Source organism: Populus trichocarpa, chromosome 2 (genome assembly GCF_000002775.5).
Source record: "Populus trichocarpa isolate Nisqually-1 chromosome 2, P.trichocarpa_v4.1, whole genome shotgun sequence".
Lineage (NCBI taxonomy): Eukaryota > Viridiplantae > Streptophyta > Magnoliopsida > Malpighiales > Salicaceae > Populus > Populus trichocarpa.
In genome coordinates, this window is record NC_037286.2 from 12,916,004 (window position 1) to 12,941,337 (window position 25,334).

At 33.0% G+C, this 25,334-nt stretch overlaps 3 protein-coding genes across 5 annotated transcripts; 2 read left to right on the forward strand and 1 right to left on the reverse strand.

Annotated features, from left to right (window-relative positions):
* The first annotated feature begins 5,685 nt into the window (after positions 1-5,685).
* Positions 5,686-9,355, forward strand: LOC7457387 (protein trichome birefringence-like 26). 2 transcript variants are annotated; one of them, XM_024595407.2, is made up of 4 exons: positions 5,686-6,006; positions 6,121-6,251; positions 6,877-7,154; positions 8,292-9,355. In XM_024595407.2, exons 1-4 carry the CDS (start codon positions 5,990-5,992, stop codon positions 9,075-9,077), a joined length of 1,212 nt encoding a protein of 403 aa, XP_024451175.2. In that variant the 5' UTR covers positions 5,686-5,989; the 3' UTR covers positions 9,078-9,355. The 2 variants fall into 2 exon arrangements, with proteins under 2 accessions (XP_024451175.2, XP_002301401.2); XM_002301365.4 differs by having other exon boundaries at positions 5,687-6,251.
* Positions 9,356-10,912: 1,557 nt separating this feature from the next.
* On the reverse strand, positions 10,913-12,920 carry LOC7457388 (uncharacterized). 2 transcript variants are annotated; one of them, XM_002302583.4, is made up of 2 exons: positions 12,541-12,920; positions 10,913-11,974 (listed from the first exon to the last, which is right to left on the reverse strand). In XM_002302583.4, the coding sequence occupies exon 2, from the start codon at positions 11,970-11,972 to the stop codon at positions 10,932-10,934; it is 1,041 nt and encodes a 346-aa protein (XP_002302619.2). In that variant the 5' UTR covers positions 11,973-11,974; positions 12,541-12,920; the 3' UTR covers positions 10,913-10,931. The 2 variants fall into 2 exon arrangements, with proteins under 2 accessions (XP_002302619.2, XP_024451176.1); XM_024595408.2 differs by having other exon boundaries at positions 10,913-12,025.
* Positions 12,921-21,015: 8,095 nt separating this feature from the next.
* Positions 21,016-22,881, forward strand: LOC7497238 (hydroquinone glucosyltransferase). Its single transcript, XM_002301366.4, has one exon. The coding sequence runs from the start codon at positions 21,184-21,186 to the stop codon at positions 22,666-22,668; it is 1,485 nt and encodes a 494-aa protein (XP_002301402.2). The 5' UTR covers positions 21,016-21,183; the 3' UTR covers positions 22,669-22,881.
* The last annotated feature ends 2,453 nt before the right edge of the window (positions 22,882-25,334 follow it).

The window sequence follows — 25,334 nt, forward strand, 5'->3', positions numbered from 1 at the left end:
TCTCATAATTAACTCAAGATCCTAAAGAGTAAAAAAAAAAAAAAAACTCACTAGAATGCAAAAAGACTCGAGGAAAAGGAAAAAGACGTGATTGATACTTTTATAACCAGGGTTGTCAAATTAATTCTAAATTAAGAGAGTTAATTCTGATATTTTTATTAAATAAGAAAGCATTAAATACGTTTTAAAATACATCTAAGGCATTAATACATATGTTTTGGACCATTGGTATTAAAATCACGAGTTGACTCTTAAAATCTTACAATTTTACGAGTTAACATGTATATAACGTGTCAAATCAGGTTAAAACTCGAAATCGGTCAAACTCGGTTAAACTCAGTTAAAATCGGTAAAATCGGACCGATTTTACGAGTTTGACCGAGTTTGACCGATTTCGAGTTTTAACCCGCAAAAGCTAAAAAATTTACTGCCTCCCTATCCGAGTCCCCTGACACTCCACTACATAGTCCCCACTCCCCAGTCTCCCCTTTCCCCGTTGCCCAAATCTCAAATTTTCAATCTTAGCAGACTAACACCAGCATTAGAGGATCTTGGGAATGGGGAATCCTTATACTGTATTTTAGGCCGGGAAGGCTTGATCGGAGGATCGAAATCATGGGAAGACAGAGGTAGATGGTGAGGAGTCAAAGGAGTAAAATAAGAGATAAGAATAACTATATAGAGAGAACTATTGTGTTTTAGACTAACCATTTGTTAATTACAAAGAGAGACGACAAATACTCAGAGAGAACTTGAAATACATGTCTTGCTTGGTGAGATATTTGGACATTATTTATAGGACTTGTTACTAACATAAAAAAGATTGAAGGTGAGGTGACATGAGATTAAATTGATGTCATTTTGTACGTTTTTGTTCTCGTTGTCACGGGTTCACTGTATTGGTCTCTGTTAATTTTTTTTTTAAGTTGGTGATATACCTTACAATGTTGTATCATTTCACTAGTTACATACAGTATGTTTCAAGACATGTCCTCTAAAAAATGTTCTGAAACTCTATCAATAAAACATAGTTGTTCAATCTTATTTTTTTTCTTTTTGTATTTTTAAGTTATTTAAACCATGTATGAATTTTTATTTGAATTATGTGTTTTAAGGTGTTTGGAAATTTGTATTGTTTATTTCACTTTTATTTTAATTGTGTTATATTATTATTTACTACTTGACTGAAATTGTCAATATATAATTAGTTAAAATATTTTTCTTGTGATTTTATGATTTTACGATCCGAGTTTATATTGTATATTTCGTGTCGTGTCAAAAAAAGGTTTTTAACAACCTTCTTTTGGACTTTAAATTGTCTTGCTATTAAACATAAGAAATAGATCAAATAAATTCAATGAATCTAAATAAATATTGAAAATGGATTGACAAAAAAAATTAAACAAAATATTTTTTTATAATAAACTTAAATTCAAACCATTTTGAGCATGTGGCGTAAGTTCAAAATCCACACAACAGTCTTCTTTCTTTAAAAGTTTTGATGCTCTATATAACTAATTTTATTTATTTTTAACTTTACACTATATAAACTATAAAAAAATATTATAAACTTTTAGTATGGGATTGAGGTCTTTTGAGTTTGAAAATGTTTGTTAATTCAGGGTTTTTTTAAGATCAATTTCATATTAATCCATAATTTTAAATATTTTATGTTAAATTACTTATATTGGAGAATAATTTTAAATAAAATTTTAACCCAAATTATGACAGCTAAATTAATCTTAAATATATCCATTAAACATGTTTTATTCAATTTTTCTAACATCCCATGCGAGGACTTGCAATATAAATCATCGATATTCTGAAGTTCAACAACACTCTCTGCATAGCAGGGAGGGAACAGAACAGGATTCTGATTCCATTCATGTCTTGATTGTGTTAAAAGTAGGCCTTCTATACGAACATTCCAGCCCAATCATTATCTCGAGCCTTCGGTGCTAGATAGTAGGCCTTCTGTACCAATTCCTTGACAGTGTTAAGAAAACGTTTTGAAATATCACAGCATGAACATCTGGCCATCCGTTCCGAATATTTATATGAAAAAATCAAAATTTACGAGAACAGTTCAAGGCATTTTGCTGTCTCATTTCGGAGAATATACGACCTAACCAATCATTGGTTTACCAGTACAGAAGAAGCAGAGAGACGTGCAATTTGTACGATCCTCGAGAAAGCAAACAATGTTGCCCACGAACACATGATCAAACTCTCTGCAGGTGCTATGTGGACCTCCTCCCTCTTGGGCTCATGTCCTTCAGAGCCTAGTCCCCAAGTGGGCAAAAGGGCCGCATTCCAAAGTAGATAACCTTTCCCTTGTGTTCCCTTCCTTCTTCTTTTTTTCTGGCTTAGGAGTACATTTTTGTTTGTGCCAGCAAATGATAATTCTTTATGCGATTGCTGGACCACGGTTCATCCAAATACATGGTGGGGAATGACAGATGGTAGGGTATATCTGCTGACAAGGCTGTGCTCACCCAGTTGTCATCGAAGTAAGCTGGACTTTGTTCTGTGCAATTGTGATAACGAAGGCATTCAGAGAAATTGGCATTTCTGATTGAGCTGGAAGGCTCTTGTTCAAAGCTTTTGCTCTCTTTGCCACAGTCCCTTTCGGTCCCCACATGAGGCCTTCGAGAATCTTATCCAACACCACTAGCATTGAATCTGAACTCGGAACTAGGTTCGTAAAAAAAAAATTGATAAAAAAAATTAAAATACCTACTCACCCAGTTTCCTGTCTTTACACGCCCTATACCAAAAATTATGTGTCCCTTCCTCTCTCCCATCAAAAGAAGGTAACCTAAACTCAAAAACCTTTTTTCTCCCCTTGTTTTCACTATCTCTTCTTCCTTTCAGGGTAGGGTTGTTTTATTAGAGCATTCTATTTTGTTTTTATGGGTGAGTTGTCATCATATGATTTTGATCTTTATTGTTGTTCCTAATTTTAAATTTTAAATTCTCTTAATTAAGGTTTGTCTATTTTATTTCAGGATAATGTTTTGATTTCAGGTTGAACATGAAAAAAAAAAGATTTTATGTTTTTTTTAAAAAAAAACATATTGATAACTCACAACCTAATGTGCAAGTTGAATTAGTGATTGAGTAGCCCAAACTTATTTCAGTTTATAGAACCTGGATTGATTATTAAGAAGCCTCTTACAAGAATTATAAGTATTGAACAAAAAATATTAACATTGCTCATTTAATTCGAAACTCAGGTAATTGACCTCAAATTCGAGAATATCCAGTTAACCAATAAGATGAAATTGGAAGGGTATAGATTAATTTAGGGTCACATCAACATTTGATGTATGAATATCCACTAACGAGTAAAACATATCATCGTTAATTTTAGTTTTATTGGTTCCAAAGCTTTTCATGGCTTGAATATTTAGAAAAAAAATGTTGTATTTTATTTTCATTGCTATTTATTTGCAAGTAAACCAACTGGAAGGCAATGATCAAACACATTTATTTTTAAATGATTCAATTGTTGGAAGAAAGTTAATGATGGAGAACAATGTACTTTTTTTACTCATATTGAAAAATGTTCAAATTTAGCTTATAGATTTGTTGTCGGATGCTTGGAGAATTTGAAAAATCAATTATGTCATATTGAAAAGGTGGTTGGGAGGCAATCTTCTCAAGAAATAATAAATAATCGATTGTGTATTAAAGTCTCAATAGATATTGTTCGTTGGCTCACATTTCAAGCACGTGCATTTAAAAGACATAATGAACGACTAGAATAAAAAAATCAGGGTAATTCTCTTGAAATGATGGAACTTTTAACATCATACAATGAACAAGTATGTGTTGTTATTTGGGATAATGCTCTACAAATGCTAGATACATATCATATCAAATTCAAAATGAAGTTTTGTATGTCTTCGCTAGAAATGTTCAGTTTTCATCATAATATTGGTGATGCAAAATTTTGTTTAATTATTGATGAAACTTGGAATGAATCCAGAAGAAAGCAAATGACCCTTGTTATCAAGTTTGTTGATAAAAGTGAATTTATACGAGAATGTTTTTTTTTGACATATTACATGTTAAAGATTCAAATGATTTAACTCTTGAAGAAGAGATTTTCTTTGTTTTATTTCATCATAATCTTTATATTCAAGATATAAGAGGACAGGGTTATGGTACTAGTAATAGGCATGGAGAGTGGAATGACTTGCAAGCTTTATTTATTAAAATTTACCTTTATGTATATCATGTACATTGCTTATTTCATCAATTACAATTGCCTTTATGAATTGGTCTTCGTAATCCTTTTTTAACATTTGTTTTGTTTCCCAATATTATCTTTTGTGTACAAGAATTTTATTTTTAAAAATAAAAAAATATATTTATTTTCAAATAATATTTTTGATGTGCAACCTTGATAATATATTTTTTTTTATTTAATCAATTTAATATATGTGTCTATTTTTAATATCATTTGATTGAATAAAAAAATAATTTTAATAAAAAAATTTAGTAAACACAACCAGATAAATGCTTCATCTTACAAGATTAAATATCTTAATCTATATTTATCTTTTGATATTTTTAATTTTATTTTTAGTTATCTTTAATACTTTTTTTTTGTTTATTAACACACATAGTTCTTAATTTTTTTATTGTATATAAACGTGAGCTTTTCAATTTATATGTATTTTTTTAAGTGTAGAAATGCATAAAAAAAATTATAAATACAATTTTTTTATATAAAAAAAATATTTAACTTCTAACACAGCAACAGTCGCTAGTATAGCTCGTGTAATCAAAACCTTCAAGAAGAATTGATATGCATGTGCATAACATTAACATTATATATCAATATTAATAATGTATCGAAGTACATAAATAAATAAAGACACCGACATGCCCTTCATGAGCATCTCAAGAAGCAAACATAATATATTAAATTCACTGAATGCTTAGAACTTTGAGAAGTCATCACAGCTGAATAATATTAACAATTTGTGTCCCAACTCCCAAGTACCAACCAACCAGCAGTGCAATGTGCCCAGAGGCTGCTTGGTTAGATTTCTTTTATCTATCTAACAAGAAAATCAGATCATTGTAATCACTCTTTCTCCAATCCTTTATACTGTGAACACCGATGTTGGACACTGAAAAACAGGTAAAAAAACAGCAATTGTTGCTTAAATATGATGTTTGTGGGTTTGGCAGTGATTGTTTTGAAAATAAATTAAAATAATATATTTTTTTAAAAAAGAAAGAGACTATGAGGGATATTTGGTCCACATGTGACGTAACTGAGCTCTTATAAAAATCAGTTTGGACAGGCTGCGGCCATGTTTAATGGCTAATGCATATACAGTCCATCAATTACTATTGAGATCTGAGGCGTGAGAGAGGCCATCCCTTGTGCATTATTAGATTAGATCAGGAAAAAAATTAAGTTGTTTTCCTTGCAAGTTGCAACTTGTAGCCAAAGCTTTTCTGTGATACAGGACATATGTGCTTTCTGCTCTTATCATGCACTGTTCCTTGCCCACCATCCGTTTATAACGGTAACCAGATTATAAACTCCAACCTTAGATTACCAGACTTCAACCAAATTACAAAAAAAAAAAAAAAAAAAAACAGAGAAAGAGAGAAGAGAGAAAAAGGAAGCTATTTTAAGTGGATATGAAGGAAAAGAATAAGTAAGATGAAAGAATGGTATGAAGGAAAAGAACAGTGGTCACCCTGAAAAAATAATATATAAAGACAGGGCACCTAATTGTAAATGAAAAAGCGAAGACAGGACATGTTCTTGTCTATGTATTAGATCCATGCATTTAACAATACTCACTGCTCTGTGAGCCACCAAACAAAACAAATCAGAATCAAACCATTATTAATTTTTCATGCTAAAACACCATTTGGGCTGTAGAGGAAACCGGATTCCACTCCTTCTGTTTTTTTTTCCTCGCCTTCAAAGAGAATTTGTTGGCCTCTCTGACGCCAAATGGTGAAGGAAATGAGGTCTGATTTGAACCCATTTTCACTCTCGAAACACAACAGCGTCATTATAAAGTTTGCAGTCTCATTTCTCTTGGTGGGTCTTGCTTTTCGTTTATTAATCTCTGGTTCATTCAGATTCTCTTCAGTTGTCGAGACATCCGTCCCAGCTAATGAAGAGACTAAACCAGAGTCTTTAATGGCTTCTTTGCCTGAAGAGCCAGCTTCTAATGATTTTGAAGCTAATAAAAGCCAAAATTCACAATCAGGTATCCAATTCTTTATTCCCTTTCTTTTTTCTCTACATGCTTGAACAAGAAAGTTCTAATCAAAACGAGGAATTGGTTATATTGTAAGAAAGATTTGTCAAAATGAGGATGTGGGTTTTCTTGGATGCGAAAACTGGATTCAGTGTACAGTCTTTGTTTTGTGATTCAATGACAACTTCTCTTTTCCCATTTTCATTTTCATTTTCCGAATATTTGAAGATTGGATCGATCCTTTTCTTTTGCTATTGGTTCTGTATTACATCTGTTTATTCTATTTACTGTCGCAGTTCTTTTGTCCTGTCTTTTCCGGTGAACCCGTCAACGCAGATAGATCATTCACCATTTAATTCAGCCACTTCCTCTTAGTTTCAATATTTTTTAGGTGCTGGCTAACATGTCTGGTTTTTAAATCTGAATAATGCAAAATAGCGTTTAGTATTCTGCTATCTGCACAATACTTTTTTTTTTTTTAATTATTATTATTATTTCACTTAAAGGCATGCGCTCCCATTTCATAGAATTTAGTTTGCTGTCTAGTCTTTGTATTAGCATTCACTTTCAGTTAATACTCCTATGCCACTCTTTGTAGTGTAGTGATGTCTCTTCCATGCACATGTAATTGCAGGAAAGTGTGATTTGTTTACTGGAGAATGGATACCGGACCCTTCTGGTCCGTTTTACACTAATCAGAGTTGCCTTCAGATAGAAGGTCATCAAAATTGTATGAAAAATGGAAGACCTGATTCAGGGTACCTCTACTGGAGGTGGAGTCCGCGTGGCTGCAGTCTCCCCAAGTTTAATCCTAAAAAATTTCTTCACCTGATGAGGAATAAGTCATGGGCCTTCATTGGTGATTCCATTTCACGTAACCATGTCCAGTCATTGCTTTGCATTCTCTCTCAGGTAAAACTAAGAGCCTAATGAAATTTTCTGTGTTCTGTCATTTGATTTCTCGATTTGTTGCCGATCATGTAGCATTTGCTTGGCCAAGTTTTTCGATGGTTACTACTTCATTGTGAATAATTTCTTGGTCAGGAATGGATATCAGGAAGCACTGTAGATCATCAATACGTGCAATGTGCTGTTTCTTATGAAAACTGAACTAGTCAAAAGAATTAGAGTAGAAGCTAAGTTTAATTAATCAATATCAATTGCTACACATTAGCCACCTTCACATGTGAGATTAGGATTGCTGACCACTTAACTAGGCATTGAACTGAGGTGGTGTAGTTTGAGGTTGTCATGGTTAAAGACACTTTGCATCTTCTTCAAGAGCACGTAGAGGACTCTGAATCTTCAGCTGTAAACATTTTTTGTTATTTTTCTGTCTCTTTTTCTCTCCTCGTGAAGCTGGATCATATAGATGTCAATAATCAAACATCAATCTTAGTTCATTGTGGAATACAGCTGCTACTTTGATGGTCAGAGTACCGCTATTAAGAGGTTATCCTGTCTTTTTCGGAGATGGTTATCCTGTCTATTAGTCATTTATATATCCACTATTCTTGTTGGTTAGTCTATGTAATTATTTGGAATCAATAATCGGCAACTGTTAGTAGTTGTTATATTTACCAACACAATAATCCAAGCTAAGTCTTGCACAAAATAAATATATTGTTCTCGATAGGAAAAAAAATATATATATATCCCAAGTGATTATTTGTTTGCCTAATTTTTCTATTTAGGTTTAAGGATAGTCCAGGAAAGGAATAGAAAAGGAAGTAGCTTGGGTATTCAACGGAAAACTGGTAGGCCATGCAAAGAGTAGGTATATGTTCATGTTTTTTTATGCTTGAATCCCAGATTGAGGCCCCACTGCAGCACCCACTACCCACAGCCCTTGCATTTAATAAAACTGTAGGTGGATACACTATGACCTACCACAGCATTACATGTTTGATCTAGCTTGCTGCTATTGTTTTTGTTCTGCAGCATCATAGATTTTGATTTTGTGCTGCAGCGTTGTATTCTGCTGGCAGTTTTCGAAATTTGGTCGCGTTGGCAATAATTGATCAATTGCTTGTTATTTATGTCAAATAGGTGGAGCAAGCTGTTGAAACATACCATGATGAGGAATATAGGTCGAAAATATGGCACTTTCGAACCCACAACTTCACTCTTTCAGTAATTTGGACCCCCTTCCTTATCAAAGCAGATATTTTTGAAGACATGAACGGAGTTTCCTCTTCAGAAATCCAGCTTCATCTAGATGAACTTGATAAAAAATGGACCGATCAATATAGGAATTTTGATTATGCAATAGTTGCTGGAGGAAAATGGTTCCTGAAAACTGCCATCTACCATGAGAACAACGTGGTTACAGGCTGCCATTACTGCCCTGGAAAGAATTTGACTGAGCTAGGGTTCGATTATGCATATCGCAAAGCAATACAGCTGATTTTTAACTTCATCACAAACTCTGGTCACAAAACTCTTGCTTTCCTTAGAACAACCACGCCAGACCACTTCGAGAACGGAGAATGGTTTAGTGGGGGTACTTGCGATAGAAAGGTGCCCTTCAAAGAAGGCGAGGTTAATATGACTGATGTAGACACGATAATGCGTAATATTGAACTGGAAGAGTTTGCGAAGGCTGCAGCGTTAGGACCTGACAAAGGGGTGGTTTTGAAACTACTGGATACAACTCGATTATCATTGTTGAGACCAGATGGGCACCCAGGACCATACAGGCAGTTTCAGCCATTTGCTGAAGATAAGAATTCTAAAGTTCAGAATGATTGCTTACATTGGTGCTTGCCTGGGCCAATAGACTCTTGGAATGATTTGGTGATGGAGATGATAGTCAATGGCGGAATATATCAATGACAGATTTTTGCTAGGCTCAGCTTCTCCATGATTTTTTGGCAAGCTTGGCTGAATAAGATCTTGATGATTGAATGAAGTGGGATTTGACTTTTGGAAAAAGAACAGCTGATTTTCTATGGCTTGTGCTTGCCATGCACGGGGAGCCATTACCCTGCCTATGCACACCCGTTGGGTTGGCGCGATTGTAAATGAAAACCTACATTCTTTATGATCATTTCATTTCATCACAGTTATTTGGTCATACACTTGGAATACACAGTCGTTCTATCACAGGAAAACCTGCACTATCTTCTCCTTCTTCTTCTTTTAAGATCCATCAGAACCAACACACCTTTTCTAATTGCAATACACGTCTGTAGTTATTGATCGTCATATGCACTATAAGAGAGCACATTTGCTAACTGATTTGGCATTGTTTTTCAAATTTTGATGTATTTAATCATGAATGCTGACAATTTGAGAACAGAATAACTTATAGTAAAGCACCAACCACAAGCTGCTCCATCAGTGGGGCAAAACAAAAGCTAGTAAACGCATCATCAGTCAGGAAAAGTGTTTCCATCTAGTTGACATTCATAATTACTCGTAGCAAGAATACAAAGCAATTTCCAGCTAGAAGAATTTGTTCAACAAAGATATTCAAGAGTAGGCAGAGCTATTCCCCAACCAGCATTTCCGATCAGACAGCTATCAAAATAGACTTCCAAGCATGTCCAATTGCATCACTTATAAGAATCCTAAATCCCAAGACAACGAAAAATTACTGCTTTCCCAGCTTCCTATCACAAAGTGTTTTCAATGGAAACAACACCATACATCTAATATCCGTTTTCTTATAAGCTCTACATTTGATGGAATCACCTGAAGTGTTGGTAATGATAAAGTTTAGGAGCACAAATCTGGATTGACTAGTAACAAATTGTTTTCTTTTTTCCACTTTGAAGATTAGGTCTTCAAATCGTCACTAGAAAGAAAAAAATGAAGAAAAGACTCGTTTCTGCGTTTCAATTTGAAGATAACAGCACAGTTGGAAGAAAAATTATTCAGTCAGATAATAAAAAAAAACATAAATAATTAAAATAATAAGATCCCATTTTTATCATCATCCAGTTTTTATTATTGAGATTGACAATAGGATGTTAAGCTCGTGTTTTAAAATACATTTAGGCTAAAATGCATTATGATAATTTTAATATGATATGTCAAAATCAGAAAAAATCACCTTAAAAACATCGAATTTGATAACAGATCGCATGTTTCAGTGAAGATGATGCGACATGTTAGTAGGTAAACAAGTTGCCACAGCAAAAATCCCTTACGGTAAACCACTCGTTTTCTTCCATCCATGACTGTGTTCAAGTCATTAGTTAATTATAGTTGGAAGAACTGAATTCTCATTTAGAACGCCCATTATTATATAGGAATCATGATTCGAAATCTAAATGAAGCTAAATTCTAAAAGGTACAGTGGGCAAAAGAGACTTTCTAATGTCCCAAAATTCAAAATATATAAATAAAAATTATTTAGTATTTAAAATAGTGGCTAATATGCCTACTTGGATTTTTTTTAGTTTAAAAAACTCTAGACTTGCAATAAAATTTTTGAGTATCTTCAAAAACAGTTTCAATTGGGGAATTCAAAAACCTTCCAATAATAAAATTAGTATTTTTATAGAAAATATATTAAATAACTTAAAAAAAAAAACCTTAATTTCAAGAACAAAGATTCGAAATCTAAATGAAGCTAAATTCTAAATGGTATGTTGGGCAAAGAGAGAATTTCCTAATGAAGGCAATGCTCTTCGCTCTTCCAAAGTCGAAAAAAAGAAACTGACTTGCAAGAAAGAGTGTTGATTAGTTCAAATGAGATTCAAACCATTTAAATATTTGCTCAGACTGCAGGCTAGTCATTTCATGGTAAGCAAATGCAAGATTGAGTTCCTCCTGCACGTGTTGGACCATACTCTTATCCAGCACAAGGTTCTTGCATTCACGGAGAGCTTCTTTCCATCGCGTTGCTCGCCCATCTTTCTTCATATATCCGTTCCCATCAACAAAACTCTTGACCTGAAATAGCTCAAACAACTTAGCAGAAACAGTTTGATTCATTCCTGGGATTCTATCAGCTAAGAAACTTGGTGACAAAGGAAACTCCATGCATTCAACCTCTGCCGCATCAATGCCCTTGTTCTTCAGAACTTCTATAAACTCACTTATCTTTTGCTGCCTATACGAGTCTTTAGGCATGTGAACAAAAAGCGTGGGTGGGTAGTTCACTGTGATATCCATTTGGTCAAACTTCCCTTCAGCAATCATAAGTGTTATGCTACTGAACCTCAAATTGGTGGCGACTGCAGAGACGAAGTATCCACCAGAAGAGGCCCCCAAGGCTACAAGAGGAAGTGATTCAAGATTATGTGTTTGAGCCCACCATTGTATTATATTCTTAACAATTAATCTTTCCTCCCCAAATGTCCAGCATCTCCCTGCGCTTGAAATTGTGATCACGGCAAATTTACGAGCAAGAGCATGAAGAACAAGCAGCCTTTCCTCAGGCAAACCAATGCAATTAGGGCAGCTTGAAGACCTGTCCCAAAAGTTAGCAGCTCTGCCATCGCATCCATGAGCCACAAAGAGAACTGCTTTTGGCAAACTGGGTATTTGCCATATCACATCTGTTCCATTCCTCAGCTCTATTGTTGGGTTAAATTGCACTGACTCGAAAGAATTCCACTTTTTTATCGGATATCCAAAAGAAGAATCAGGGCTTTTCCCATTGTTGCAGAACAACAATATTAACAATACAAGTATCACAACCAGACACGTAACCACAACAGGCACCCGGCAGTTTTGAAGTCCAACTAAGGCCTTCAATTTGGCTCCACGCTTCGCCATTACTGTGAACAAGACTATCAACTCCTTTTAGCACTTTAAAAGAAAAGTGAAATCTGAAAAATGAAAACAGCATTAGCACGGCAGGATAGTTGCAAGAAACAATAGATTTGATTGAAGGGGTGAAAGTGAGACTTGGAAGATTCTTGTACTGCCATCCGCCTAATCTCACTGTATCCAGATTGAAAATTTTACAAGTGCTTTATACACACAATCACACTTCCATCTGATGGATCTATTCGAAAAGACTGCTTTTCTTTTGCTAAAAGACGAAAAGAAGTTTAGTAAGATTTCTGCACTCTGGTCATAATAATGCTGATGATCGGATTTGATTACAGTAGGAAAAAAAAATCCCTAAGAATATAAGCAATGAAGTTAGATTCATCAGATTTCCCCCTTTCCTTTGTTGCCCATCAATTTTCCATAAAAAGAAAACCACCATATACAAATCCCAACATAAAAATCAGTTATAAGCAATTCAATCAAAGCCAAATAGTAAAATGTAGATCTTATCTAATCTTCGAGCGAAAAAAAGAAAAAGTTAAGTGAGAGATAGAAAGGAAAACTTTACATTCTTAACGAGAAGGAAGTTAACACGACAACAGTATCCAGGATGCCGCCCTAGATTGCCGCTGGCCGGCCCCTCCGGCAGACATGTACATTCAATGGTCAACGATCACTCCAGCAGAATAGATCTTATCTAATCACACTAGCCCAGCATCAATGGTCGACTAAGGAGCAACTTGCATCAATGGTCGACAAGATCACTTCAACTTGCAATATATTCTTCTGATTTTCAGTTTCTACTCCATTCTCAGGCTCCGCCCTCAGGGCAATCAAATCAAACAGAAATGAAGCTGGGCTGTTAATATTTTGGGCTGGATTATACCTGAAGGAATCTTGTGGGCTAATCTTCAAATTACATGTGTACACTACTGATTGTTCCACAGATGGAGAGATGGATTGGAACTTGTCCTTTGGGTACAGAGGCCCAATTTCTAAAAGAATTTTTTTGTTTTTTAGGAAAGTGCTCTGAGAAGCAAGATTGCTTGACATCGATCTGCATTAAAACAAAATAGTTGAAAGATCAAAACAGGTAACTGCGTTTCAAGGGGAAAATTTTCCAACGTCGAGTGGTAATTAGTTGTATTTTATTATTTATATTTTGAATAAAAAGATAGATATAAAAAAAAAGAAGATAATAAAATTAATGATTCATAAAAATTGATAAAAAAAATTTTATTTTAAATTTTTTTTTACATTTATTTTTTTCAAAATAAACCCGAATAATAACTAATAAAATATTATCAATTACTTCATAAGCATTATAAAATTTCTTGTTTCATATAGCCATCATAAGACATTATAAGTTTTTTTTTATATATATATATAAAAATCCAAACTCATCTTTATTTATTTTTTTTACAAAATCACCAATACTGCATACTTACCATAATCTTCACCTTATATCCACTGCCATAATCTTCATTTGAAGTGAATGGTATTTAATTTTTATTGTTGATATGTATATAATTATGAATGTTTATTTTAATATGTATATATGTATTAATAAACTCTCTTTTTTAGGACAATGTGTTATGGCGTGGTGTGGGTTGTCACATTCACTCTATCTTTAAAATAAATAAAAAAATCTAAAATAAAATTTCTTTTAGATATAGAGTGAATTGCATAAAAAAACATTTTTTTTTATCCATTTTTAACTAATCTTTATTTTCTTTGGTTTTCGGCACATTTATATAAGTTGGTCTATTGTTACTTGTATAAGAGTAATTAGTTTTGATAATAACTCAACATATCAATGTTGACTTCACCTGTAAATGCTTGAACATATAAGCAATTCATTATAAAATAACATAACATAATTAACTAAGAACATATAAGTAAGTCTATATATACTCACGTCAATTGGTGGATGGGTCGGCTTCATCAATAAAATGATTTTCTTTTGATTAAGTAGCCTCACCTTTGACTATGACATCATCAAGACTAGATCTCACGTCAATTGGTGGATGGGTCGGCTTCATCAATAAAATGATTTTCTTTTGATTAAGTAGCCTCACCTTTGACTATGACATCATCAAGACTCTAGATCTCTCCAAAATTTTGAATTATATTACGGCAAACAGTGAACCAATAAAATGCATAATAATGTTATAAGTCATCATCATCGAGATCATGAAGATCAACGACGATTTCTGGACCTCTTATAATAACAAGTCAATCTAATATTAGGCAAATACATATAATAAACCATAAATTAAACCCATCATTTATCATATATTAATTGTGAAAAAAAAACAAACACATACAGTATTTTGAACCCGCTTGTGGCTCATATTCCATGTCCTCCTATGAAGGAATATGCTCTAGGTTTGATTTGATGATTCAACACGTTATACCCCAATACCAAACCAAATGGTCATCTTATGGAATTACAGGATGCACCTTCATAAATATCTTATTCATCCATACTTTTTCATAGTGATATATAAGTTTGAAGGTGGCTATAGGAATGGTGTGATGATTCATTTAGGTCGATTACCCACATACAATTCCACTATATTTGATCCACTTCAGATGATCGATTCAATCATAGAGGCCGTTTGGTAATGTGGTTGCGGGTGAGGTTCACCCGCCGCCACAGATATAAACGTTTGGTTAAAGAAAAAACGTAGTTTGATGCTGATAGGACCCACCAAAAATTCAGTTGTGCCGTAGGTCTTGTAGAAGCAGCATTTTGCTGCTTCTCGTAGAGAAGAACCACTGAATAGTGGAGCCTGCTCCACTATCGCACAGTTCTTGTGAATAATTTTTTTTCTCGAAAAACCAATGCAGTTAATTGTTTTGTTTTCTTTTCTTTTGAAAAACCAGTGCAGTGAATTTTAATTCACTCGCACTGTTCACGTGAACAATTTTTTTTAAAAAAACCAGTGCAGTTAATTGATTTCACTCGCACTGTTCACGTGAATGTGAATAACAATTGTTTTTTTTGTTTTTTAAAAAAATTAGTTTGAGGTGAATTAAATTTACTCGTACTGTAATCTCAATTTTATTCCTGATAATATTTTACCTAATTTTATTGCACGCTCAAAAAATCATGGAAACTATAATTCTTGTCAGATGAATTTTATACGTAATGGAATTGTAGAAAGTTTAATGGAACAATAAAAAAAATTGATATAAAGTATGATTTATTTCATGATGTAATAGCAATAGTTAAATTTACAATATTTAAATTAAAAACCATAAATATTAATATATATATTTTTAAATTATTTTATAACCTTAATTTCAAAAGCATTCTTAACCAAACATATTAAACTACTTTTTGTTTAACCTCAATTTCAACCACAGTTTTAACCAAACATATATTTTTCCAACCCAACCTCAACTAAAAGTACTTTTTATAAAAATAATTTTTTTCAAACTACAACCACAATAGCTACCACAATAGCTACCACAATACCAAACACACCCTTGTCCTGAAACTCACATCACTTGAAATTGAAATGGAATAATATTGATGTTCCCCAACATGACATCTCTAAGTAATATCAACTTTAACATCAATATAATTTCACCCGAGTCTATAACTTGTTTAATATCCAATAGTGACATGCATATATTAGCATTCAACAATATATTACTTCCGTAATTGTGAGTGATACTATTGTTCATATCGAGAATAATAGTACCACCACAATGACATAACATACATATTTTATAAGACATTATGTAAAACAAGAAAAATCATTTTGATCAATTCAACATAATTTCAATAAAATTGTATGAAATCAATGATAATTACAATTATAAGCCTGATTGATCTAGTTTGTACCTAATTGATGTTATTTTCATACTTAATTGAATTAAATAAATCATAATTGTGTCAATTCATAGCTAACTTGTCACAATTCAAACAAGATAATTTACAACAATTAGTTCTAAAATTCAATGCAAAACCTAATTGATCTAATTTCTACCTTATTGATGTTATTTTCATTCACAATTGCATGAAATCAATCATAATTATATCAATTTATAGGTAATTTATCACAATTAAAACAAGATATCCAATTATGCCAATTAATTCCAAAATTCAATGCAAAGCCCAATTGATATAATTTCTACATAATTGATAATATTTTCATGCTCAATTGCATAAAATCAATCCTAATTGCATCGATTCATAGATAATTTACACAATTGAAACAAAATCCTCAATTACAATTACTAATCTCAAAATTCAACGTAAACCTTAATTGATTTAATTTATACTTAATTGATGTTATTTACATCATCAATTGCATGCAATCATACCTAATTACATCAATTAAATTATTATTTATCTCAAATCAACAAACTCTAATATATCAAACTCAACTCAAAACAACAATCCAATCAAAACTCAAACAATCACAAACTAACTATGAAATCCATAAAATTAAGAGTAATATAGGATGTTCACCTAGATTTATCAACTAGGGGGACATTGGAGGCATCGGTTTTCGGTTAAAAAATGACTGAAATGAGGCTTAGAGACAAAGAAAAAAAGTTTTCTTGGGTGTTATAAGACTGTAAATGGTTGATTGGCAATGGTTTTTTAGCTGTAGAAAGTTAGAAATGATGGAAGAGAGGGTGTGAGGGGCGATTATTCTTTGAGGAAGAAAAGAAAATATATTTTTTATTTGGTAAGATGTCGCGGTTCGAAAACACAACATCTTAAGTTACTATGTTTTCCAATCGCGATATCTTTAAATATTTTGTTTTTCAATCACAATATCCTTAAAAGTCGTGTTTAAGAACCGTAACATGTATCAAACTATGTTATTTTACTAAATTTTTTTTTCAAACTATGTTATTCTACCAATTTTTTAGTAAACAATGCTATTTTGTTTTTTTTTTTAAATAATCAACATTCTATATGTATAAATAAAAAATACTCTAAAAACATTATGAGTCATTAGATTATATATCCTTAAAGAGCGGATCTCACTAATTAATCTAATAATTTATGTGAATATTCTTATTTCTTATATATATTTAACAATATTCTATATAGTACTATTAAATGTTGAGTTAAATAGCTTAATCAATTCATCTGACCAAATACATGCAATCTGCCATACTGATTTATATGATTTGATAGCTCACGTGTTTTTTAAAAAGTCTATTCTTGATTTTTAGAATAATGTTTTTTCTCCTTTATTTGGAATTCCTCTGACCAAATACATGCAATCTGCCATACTGTCGTATGTAATAATTATATTGTTATCATTATTTCACTAAAAAACAGATCGGCATCATTAAAAAAACAAAAACTTTATGATAAATTTATTAAAAAAAGGAGACGCGATATTTGATAACTTCAATGACTTTCTAGAAGATATTTATTGACATTAACATTTTTTTATGTAAGCTTTTGGAATTTGTTTTGTCCGGATTAGAACTCGTGTAACATGTTTTGGGATTGAAATCCTCTGATTTTTAAAATGATATTTGTTGAATCCAATGTATATATAAAAAAAAAACGTTGAATTCAAGGATTAGATTATAATACTAAAAGAGTTTGGGATCAAAGTGAAGATTTTTTTAATAAAAGGATCAAAATTATAAAGAATAAAAGTTTGAAAATATATCTTTTGAAACTTTGTTTTGAATTTCAAGTTATTAGACACGTGAGCTCCGAGTTTATCTTTGTTTGGTGCTAATCATGCAATCCATGTTGAAAATACTAAACACTTAACTGTTTAACTTTTCAAGCTATTATTTCTTTATATTCACCTTATATATATATTTAAGGTGGATTATAAAATAAAGATAAGCTCAAATTATTATATTCCAATAAGAATTCAAAATGCTAGTTTAATAAATATTATAATTAAATAGTTATAAACAATGATTCTAAACAGAAATGATCTCTTTTTATTTAGTTGTTGTAATTGGAGACTGATATGTTGTCATGACAAGGGGCTACCGTTGCCTTTGAAGGCTGATAAGGTGGCTACTGCTGTGATTTCTTGTTGTGTTTGGGTTACTATTTCCCTTCTGTTGTTTTCTACTACTTTTTGAAGGCTGATCTTCTACGTTAAAGGTGCTATTTATCTCCTGTTATTGCAAGCTTTGCTGCTGCTGCTGTGGAGGTTTCTGTTATTACTGCTACTGGAGGATTTTTATTTTTTTTTGGTTGCTAGTGTGTGGAATTGCTGGTTGAGATGCTACTACATATACGGTGATTGTTGCTGCTAGTTGAGAAACGTGGTGGCTATTCCCTCATGTTGCGTGTTGATGCTACTGCTGTGTATGTTGTTGGAATGAAGCTATTGTTGCGTGCTTCAAGCTACTGCTGTTGTTCAAGAAGCTACTGCTGTTGTTCGAGTAACTACTGCTATTGTGTCTGAATCTGTTATATGTTGCTGGTCTAATTTGTTGGAATGGAATCTACAGCACTGCTGGAACATGTGACTGCTGCAGCTGAAATGTTATGCTACTGCTGATGACTGTTGCGTCTTGTGTTGCAAATAGGGATTGTTGTGGTGCTCTCCTATTCTTCCAAGTTCTGATTCTGAGGAAACACTACAAGGTAGAAGACGACATCAACCAGAAAAACAATGGCCTCAGTTGTGGACAATAATTTTTGTTACTACATTTCTCCGTCTCTTACAACTCTTCATAACCAGAAGTGTTTTGCTGTCTTAGTGATGACTGGCTTCTCCTTTTTTGAATCCTTAAATATATATATATATTACCAATGTATTTATTAAAATTAAAATTAAAAGAAGTACTAATACAAAATGTTTAATTGAAGTTATTTATCTATCAAACATTTGCAATTACAATCTCAGCCACCCATTAATTTACTTTCACAGCCTATTATATATAAGAAAAAAATGATCCATCATGACGTTCTAGATATTATTCTGGGCTTGATTATATATATATATATATATAATGTAAAAGTAATGCACTCAATATTCTTTTTGATTCACTTTAATTTTTGACAAATATTCTCATACATTGAACAAATTAGCTCTAATTATTAGTGACCAGTTCCATAAATCAAATGATAGAATATTCTCATACATCATATATATATATACAGCATGTAGTAGCATTTAATGCTGACAGATGAAAAACTATTTAAAAAATATGATGATGTTAAAAAATAGAGCAAACTTTAAATATACTCTCAAATTATTGTAGTGGTCATTTTTGTATCTAAATTATTTTTTATCAATTTATCACCAAATCATTTTGATTTATCAATAAATGTTTTTATTAAAATCACTTAATAAAAAAGGTTAAGCTTTTTATGAAATGATATCACTTTTTTACAAAAAAAAAAACAATTTAAATGAAAAATCTTAAAATAGATGAAAATCCTAATTTAAAACAAAATTAAAAAAAATTGACATAAAAAAATATTTAATGATAAAATTAAAATTATTCATATAGTGGAAGAATGGTACATTTTTTAAAAGGAAAAAAAAAAGAAAAAACTTGCACCCAAACAAAAGCCAAATGACTTCTTTTTTTTAAAAAAAGAAAAACATAGTTATCAGACTCGGCCCGACAGGTTAACTCAGGACTTACAATCCTATCCGAGTCTAAATTTGGCAAAACCTAGGCCTGCAATTGGCCTGGATAAAACCGTTTAATCTACCGGATCAACCCAAAACCCGAGTGACCTGACAAAACCCGGTATAATTTTTATTTTTTTTCATGCTCACTTTTGTTTTTTAGGCAAAGACTGTTCGGCCGATTTGTTTTTCAGTCTCCGGAATGTGGACATGCTGGTTGTTCCTTTTTCTTTTTCCATGCCAATATTTTCTTTAACAAAATGAAAAATCAAATCTATAGGTTTTTTTTTTTTTTAAGCATGTCAAAGAACATTTTTATGTGGAACACTTTCAGATAAGCAAGTGGTTTTAACTGGGATGGACAACAACAATAATAATAAAAAATAGTGGTTTTAGTTAATAAAGGGACAAAAACAAATTATTAAGCTTTTTTTCATAGTTTTAAAACATGGCTCAGCTGATTGATTTGAAACCCGACCGGGTTTATGAAATAATAAGGGTAGTTAAAAACCCGGCTGACTCGGGACTGGAACCGGGCCGGGTTTATGAAATAATAAGGGTAGTTAAAAACTTGGTTGACCCGGTGGGTTGACCCCGCCAGAACCGGTAAAAAACCCGGTTGCAACCTATTGACTATTTTGTATTTTTTTTACCAAAACAATGTAGTTTTGATTTGTAAAAAAAATTGGAGTTGATCCGGGTGAGTTGATGACCCGGTCAAAACCCGTGACCTGGGCCTAGGGTTGGGTCGACCACCGGGTTGGGTTTAAAAACACTAATTTTTTCAAAAGGTTCATAAAGCATAGAGGTTGTCTCGCATGCAAGAAAAAGACAATCAAAGGTTTTTCTTTTATTCGGTTGAACCTTATACATGCGAGCTTACCACATTTCTTTATTAATTACTAATTTATATTAAAGTTTACTATATAAATATTAGAACGATTTATTTTTCAAATGTTGGATTGAAAGTACATTAGTATCTATACTTTTTATTCACAATAAGAAAGTTGTGTTTTTTCAATGTGGGATAAGAAATATTTTTTGTTTAAATACTTCAACTTAAAATGATAGAATAATATATTTTCAATATAGGATAAAAATAAATTTAAATAATATTTTAAATTTTATTATTTACAATATTTATAGCATATATTTATATAAACTGTTTTTTATTTTTTTCATGTAAAATATTAAAATTTTCAGATATTTTTTTTTCAAGTTAATTTCATTTAAATACTGTCGGGTTTAATAACTATTAAAAAAATAATGCTTAAGTTAGTTGATAACATGAGCCTTACGTTGAAACTGACATCATCACCATAAATGTATTGGAAGGGCGTAAAAGATGGTATATCATCCAGAAAAACTCAAACCATCTAGAAGCAAAAGAAAGAACGAAAGAAATTAAACAGCGAGAGATTCCTTTCCCTTTTCCAGAGTTTGCCCAAGTTCTTTCCTGTCATTAATTCCACAGTTTACCACCAAACAAATTATAGCCTCCTAATTAATTCATCACACGAGCACAATTGACAATTATACACCGAAATAAAATAGATATTATTAAATATATACGTAACCAAACCCTCTTATATAATGACACCGTCTTTTCTCCTATGTGCTTCATTCCTAAAACACACCTACAAACCATAAGCAGCAAGCTTAAGCCAAGCTTTTCCCCTGCTATATCTATGGCACAAACAGATGCACCAGCCCATGTAGCAATTTTACCGAGTCCGGGGATGGGTCATCTCATCCCTCTCGTTGAGCTAGCCAAGAGACTCGTTCACCAACACAACTTTTCAATCACTTTCGTTATCCCAACAGACGGTTCTACCTCTAAGGCACAGAGATCAGTTCTTGGATCACTCCCTAGCGCAATTCACTCAGTATTTCTCCCCCAAGTTAATCTAAGTGACCTCCCTGAAGATGTCAAGATTGAAACCACAATTAGCCATACAGTCGCCCGGTCACTCCCTTCTCTACGTGATGTTTTCAGGTCTCTAGTTGATGGAGGCGCCAGGGTTGTGGCCTTGGTTGTTGATCTTTTTGGGACTGATGCATTTGACGTTGCTAGAGAATTCAATGTCTCTCCTTACATTTTCTTTCCTTCTACGGCCATGGCTCTGTCTTTATTCTTTCATTTGCCAAAGCTTGATGAGATGGTTTCTTGCGAATACAGAGAGATGCAAGAACCCGTGAAAATACCCGGGTGCTTACCGATTCATGGGGGAGAGTTGCTTGACCCGACTCAAGATCGAAAGAATGACGCGTACAAATGGCTTCTTTACCATACAAATAGGTATAGAATGGCTGAGGGTGTGATGGTAAATAGCTTCATGGACTTGGAAAAGGGAGCTCTAAAGGCTTTGCAAGAGGTAGAACCTGGTAAACCAACCGTTTACCCCGTCGGTCCACTGGTGAATATGGATTCCAGTGCTGGCGTTGAAGGGTCTGAGTGTTTGAGGTGGCTAGATGATCAGCCACACGGCTCAGTATTATTTGTTTCATTTGGGAGTGGTGGGACCCTCTCTTTGGATCAGATAACTGAATTGGCTTTGGGTTTGGAAATGAGCGAGCAGAGATTTTTGTGGGTTGTGAGGAGCCCAAATGATAAAGTATCTAATGCCACATTTTTTTCTGTGGATAGCCACAAAGACCCTTTTGATTTCTTACCGAAGGGTTTTTCGGACAGGACCAAAGGGAGAGGTCTAGCAGTGCCGTCATGGGCGCCACAACCACAGGTGTTGGGTCACGGGTCAACAGGAGGGTTCTTAACCCATTGTGGCTGGAATTCCACCCTTGAAAGTGTCGTGAATGGTGTGCCATTAATCGTGTGGCCACTCTATGCTGAGCAGAAAATGAATGCATGGATGTTGACTAAGGATATTAAAGTGGCCTTAAGACCAAAGGCCAGCGAAAATGGCCTCATTGGAAGAGAGGAGATTGCAAATGCTGTGAGGGGTCTAATGGAAGGTGAAGAAGGGAAGAGGGTCCGCAACAGAATGAAGGACCTAAAAGAGGCAGCAGCCAGGGTGCTCAGTGAAGATGGATCTCTATCTGAGCTGGCTCACAAGTGGAAGAACCAAAAATGCACTTAGAACCCTTTGTATTTACTTAATATCAACTTCTTTTAAACTTTTTATTTACTTTGTCCTTTCTTCGAATCCTTTGTATTTCAGTTTAGGTTCGCTTTCTTCGAGTTCTCCGTTGTTATCTGCTTTGCCACATGATTGTATAATATTCATGTGGTTCTTTGTTTATTCTTTTTATTTGGCTTGAATATTAGATGCTTGGTATCCAGCAATTTCTTACGTGGGAGTGTTGTTTCTTTCATTAATTTGCTCATAAAACAAGGATTAGGTGCGAAGTGTTCACCATTAGCAATAAATTAAATACCCACCATCATGAATTATATGCCAAATATGAGGACCCACTGAACTATAAAATGTTGCAACATCGCAGTGAAGTCATTGGTACTGGAAGGATCAAATGAGGTGGGTGGCTGAATATTGACACCACAATAATTCCATTTCATATGCATTTATCATTGCAAGATGGAAAATATACTAGAAGAGGTGAAAATTTGGAAACGGTGGGTGACCCCGATTAGATTGCTCTACGTTGCGGGTAACATCAAAAATTATTTAAAAAAAAACAGAAGTACAAGCATGGTTAACGCTTTGTTAGTATCATTAAAAATTTTAATTGTAAATTGAAAATTAATGTGTATTTAATAAAATAAATAAAAAGTTATATGCATTTGTTTTGACTAAATTTTAATGGGAAAAGTAGTCATGAAAGGTTGTGAAAACAAGAACATTTGTCAATATTGGCTTTTTCTTGTTGATAAAAATGTGGTCAAACATTGAGTTCATCCTATCAAATGGATCATTTATTAAACCAAAGTTAGTTAACCAATCAATTGCTGAATTACAATTTCTTGTAAGTATGTTGGACACTAACCTCCCAGTACCTTGTAAGAAGATTCCTAGCTTTTAGAATCAAAACCAAGTTGGCATCTGATATTACGTTATCTCTCTATACAAGTTCAAGTGCAATAATTGAAATAGATTCAAGCATAAGTTTATGGATGTACATGTCTCATACAAGTTATAAACTAGAAACTACCACCCATATATAGCTCGGCTTGAACTAAAAACCAGGACCACTATTAATAGCGAACCCTTTAATCAATGCTAGGAATCTTCATTCATAGTTGTCCTGAATTAGACCTCATGCTCTAGGTACACCTGAATTCCCTTTGCTACACTCATGAACATTGAGTTTCATCCATTGATTAGAAGGGTAAATCCACCCTATTTGTGCCACTTGTTTTATTGGTGCCTAAAAATATCCCATCATCATTAGTATACTTAATATCAACAACAAGAATATTGATAACACATGATGGATTAGAGTTTAGATTGGCTTCACCTTCAAAAACTCTATTATTTCACCATTTTCATATAAACCTTGCCGCTAAACCAAACATGATGAACCATAAAATCCTTTTTTTCTATCAAAATAATAATAGAGAGATTATTAGCAAACCACTAAATAAGACCTACTGAGTAAAAAATCCCTCTCTCTCCAGGTTTAATAATAGCCTATCATACTTCTTTGCATAAGTACAATCCCTTAAAACATGTATTAAAGACTCCCTTTCTGTTGGATAATGACAGCAATAAGGGTCATTTATAAAATATCAGCGTACTCGAACCTCATCTGTCATGAGACTATTATGAGTTGTAGGCCATAAAAAAAAGTCTTGATTTTTTTTGGGCCATTCCATTTCCAAATTAATTTCCATAGAGGATGCAGATCCTTAAGTTGATGCATATTGTATACCTATGAATTATAAGTTGAATGAAGAATAAAAACTCCTTTAGAAGTAAGCATATTATAGACTAAATCTTCATTAATACTATCAAATGGAGGAGGATAGATTGTCATAACCACTAACACCTGTATGTGTAGAAAATGAGCAAATGCTTCCCATTTCTACTGATTATCAACAGTAACAAATTCAACCATAATATAGTTTTTCAAATCATTTGGAATATCTTACACTAAGTGTACACATAATATCCAAACCCATCTAACTAAAATCTCATTTCGAACTCATTCTCCAATGACCAGCCAAGTCCCTCAATTACCTTTGGCCAGACCTTACAAATAGCTTTTCAAAATGGGAAATCCATACCTTTAGCCTATACATGAGGAGCACAATCCTTCTTCTTAAAATATTTACCTCGGAGCACTTCCACATAAAAATTTCAATTGTCATGAATTATGCCCCAACCGAGTTTCATGATAAATGCTTTATTCATGTTATGCATCTTTCTTAATCCTAAACCTCATTTTATTTTAGGCCAACATATAGAATCTCATTTGACTAGGCGAATTTTATTCCCATCTTCATTGTATCCTCATAGAAACCCTCTATAAATTCTCTCAATATCCTTACAAACTAATAATTTCGAGATAAGAGAGGACTGCATAGGATATAAAAGGCGTCGTTGATAGAACTTATTTGCACAAAGTTATTCTCCTTACTAATGATAAATTCTTAGACTTTTATACTGTCATTTTTTTTTTTTTGCATGCTCTCTGTTAAATAAGTTTAAGTTTTTTTAGTTATTCTCTGGTGCAGTAATGAGACCCCAAGATATTTTTCAAAGTCATCTGATCTAGTAAAACCATTGTTCCTTTCAATGATTGTTGCTAAGTTAGATGGGATATTTTTAGAGAAAAATATTTTTAT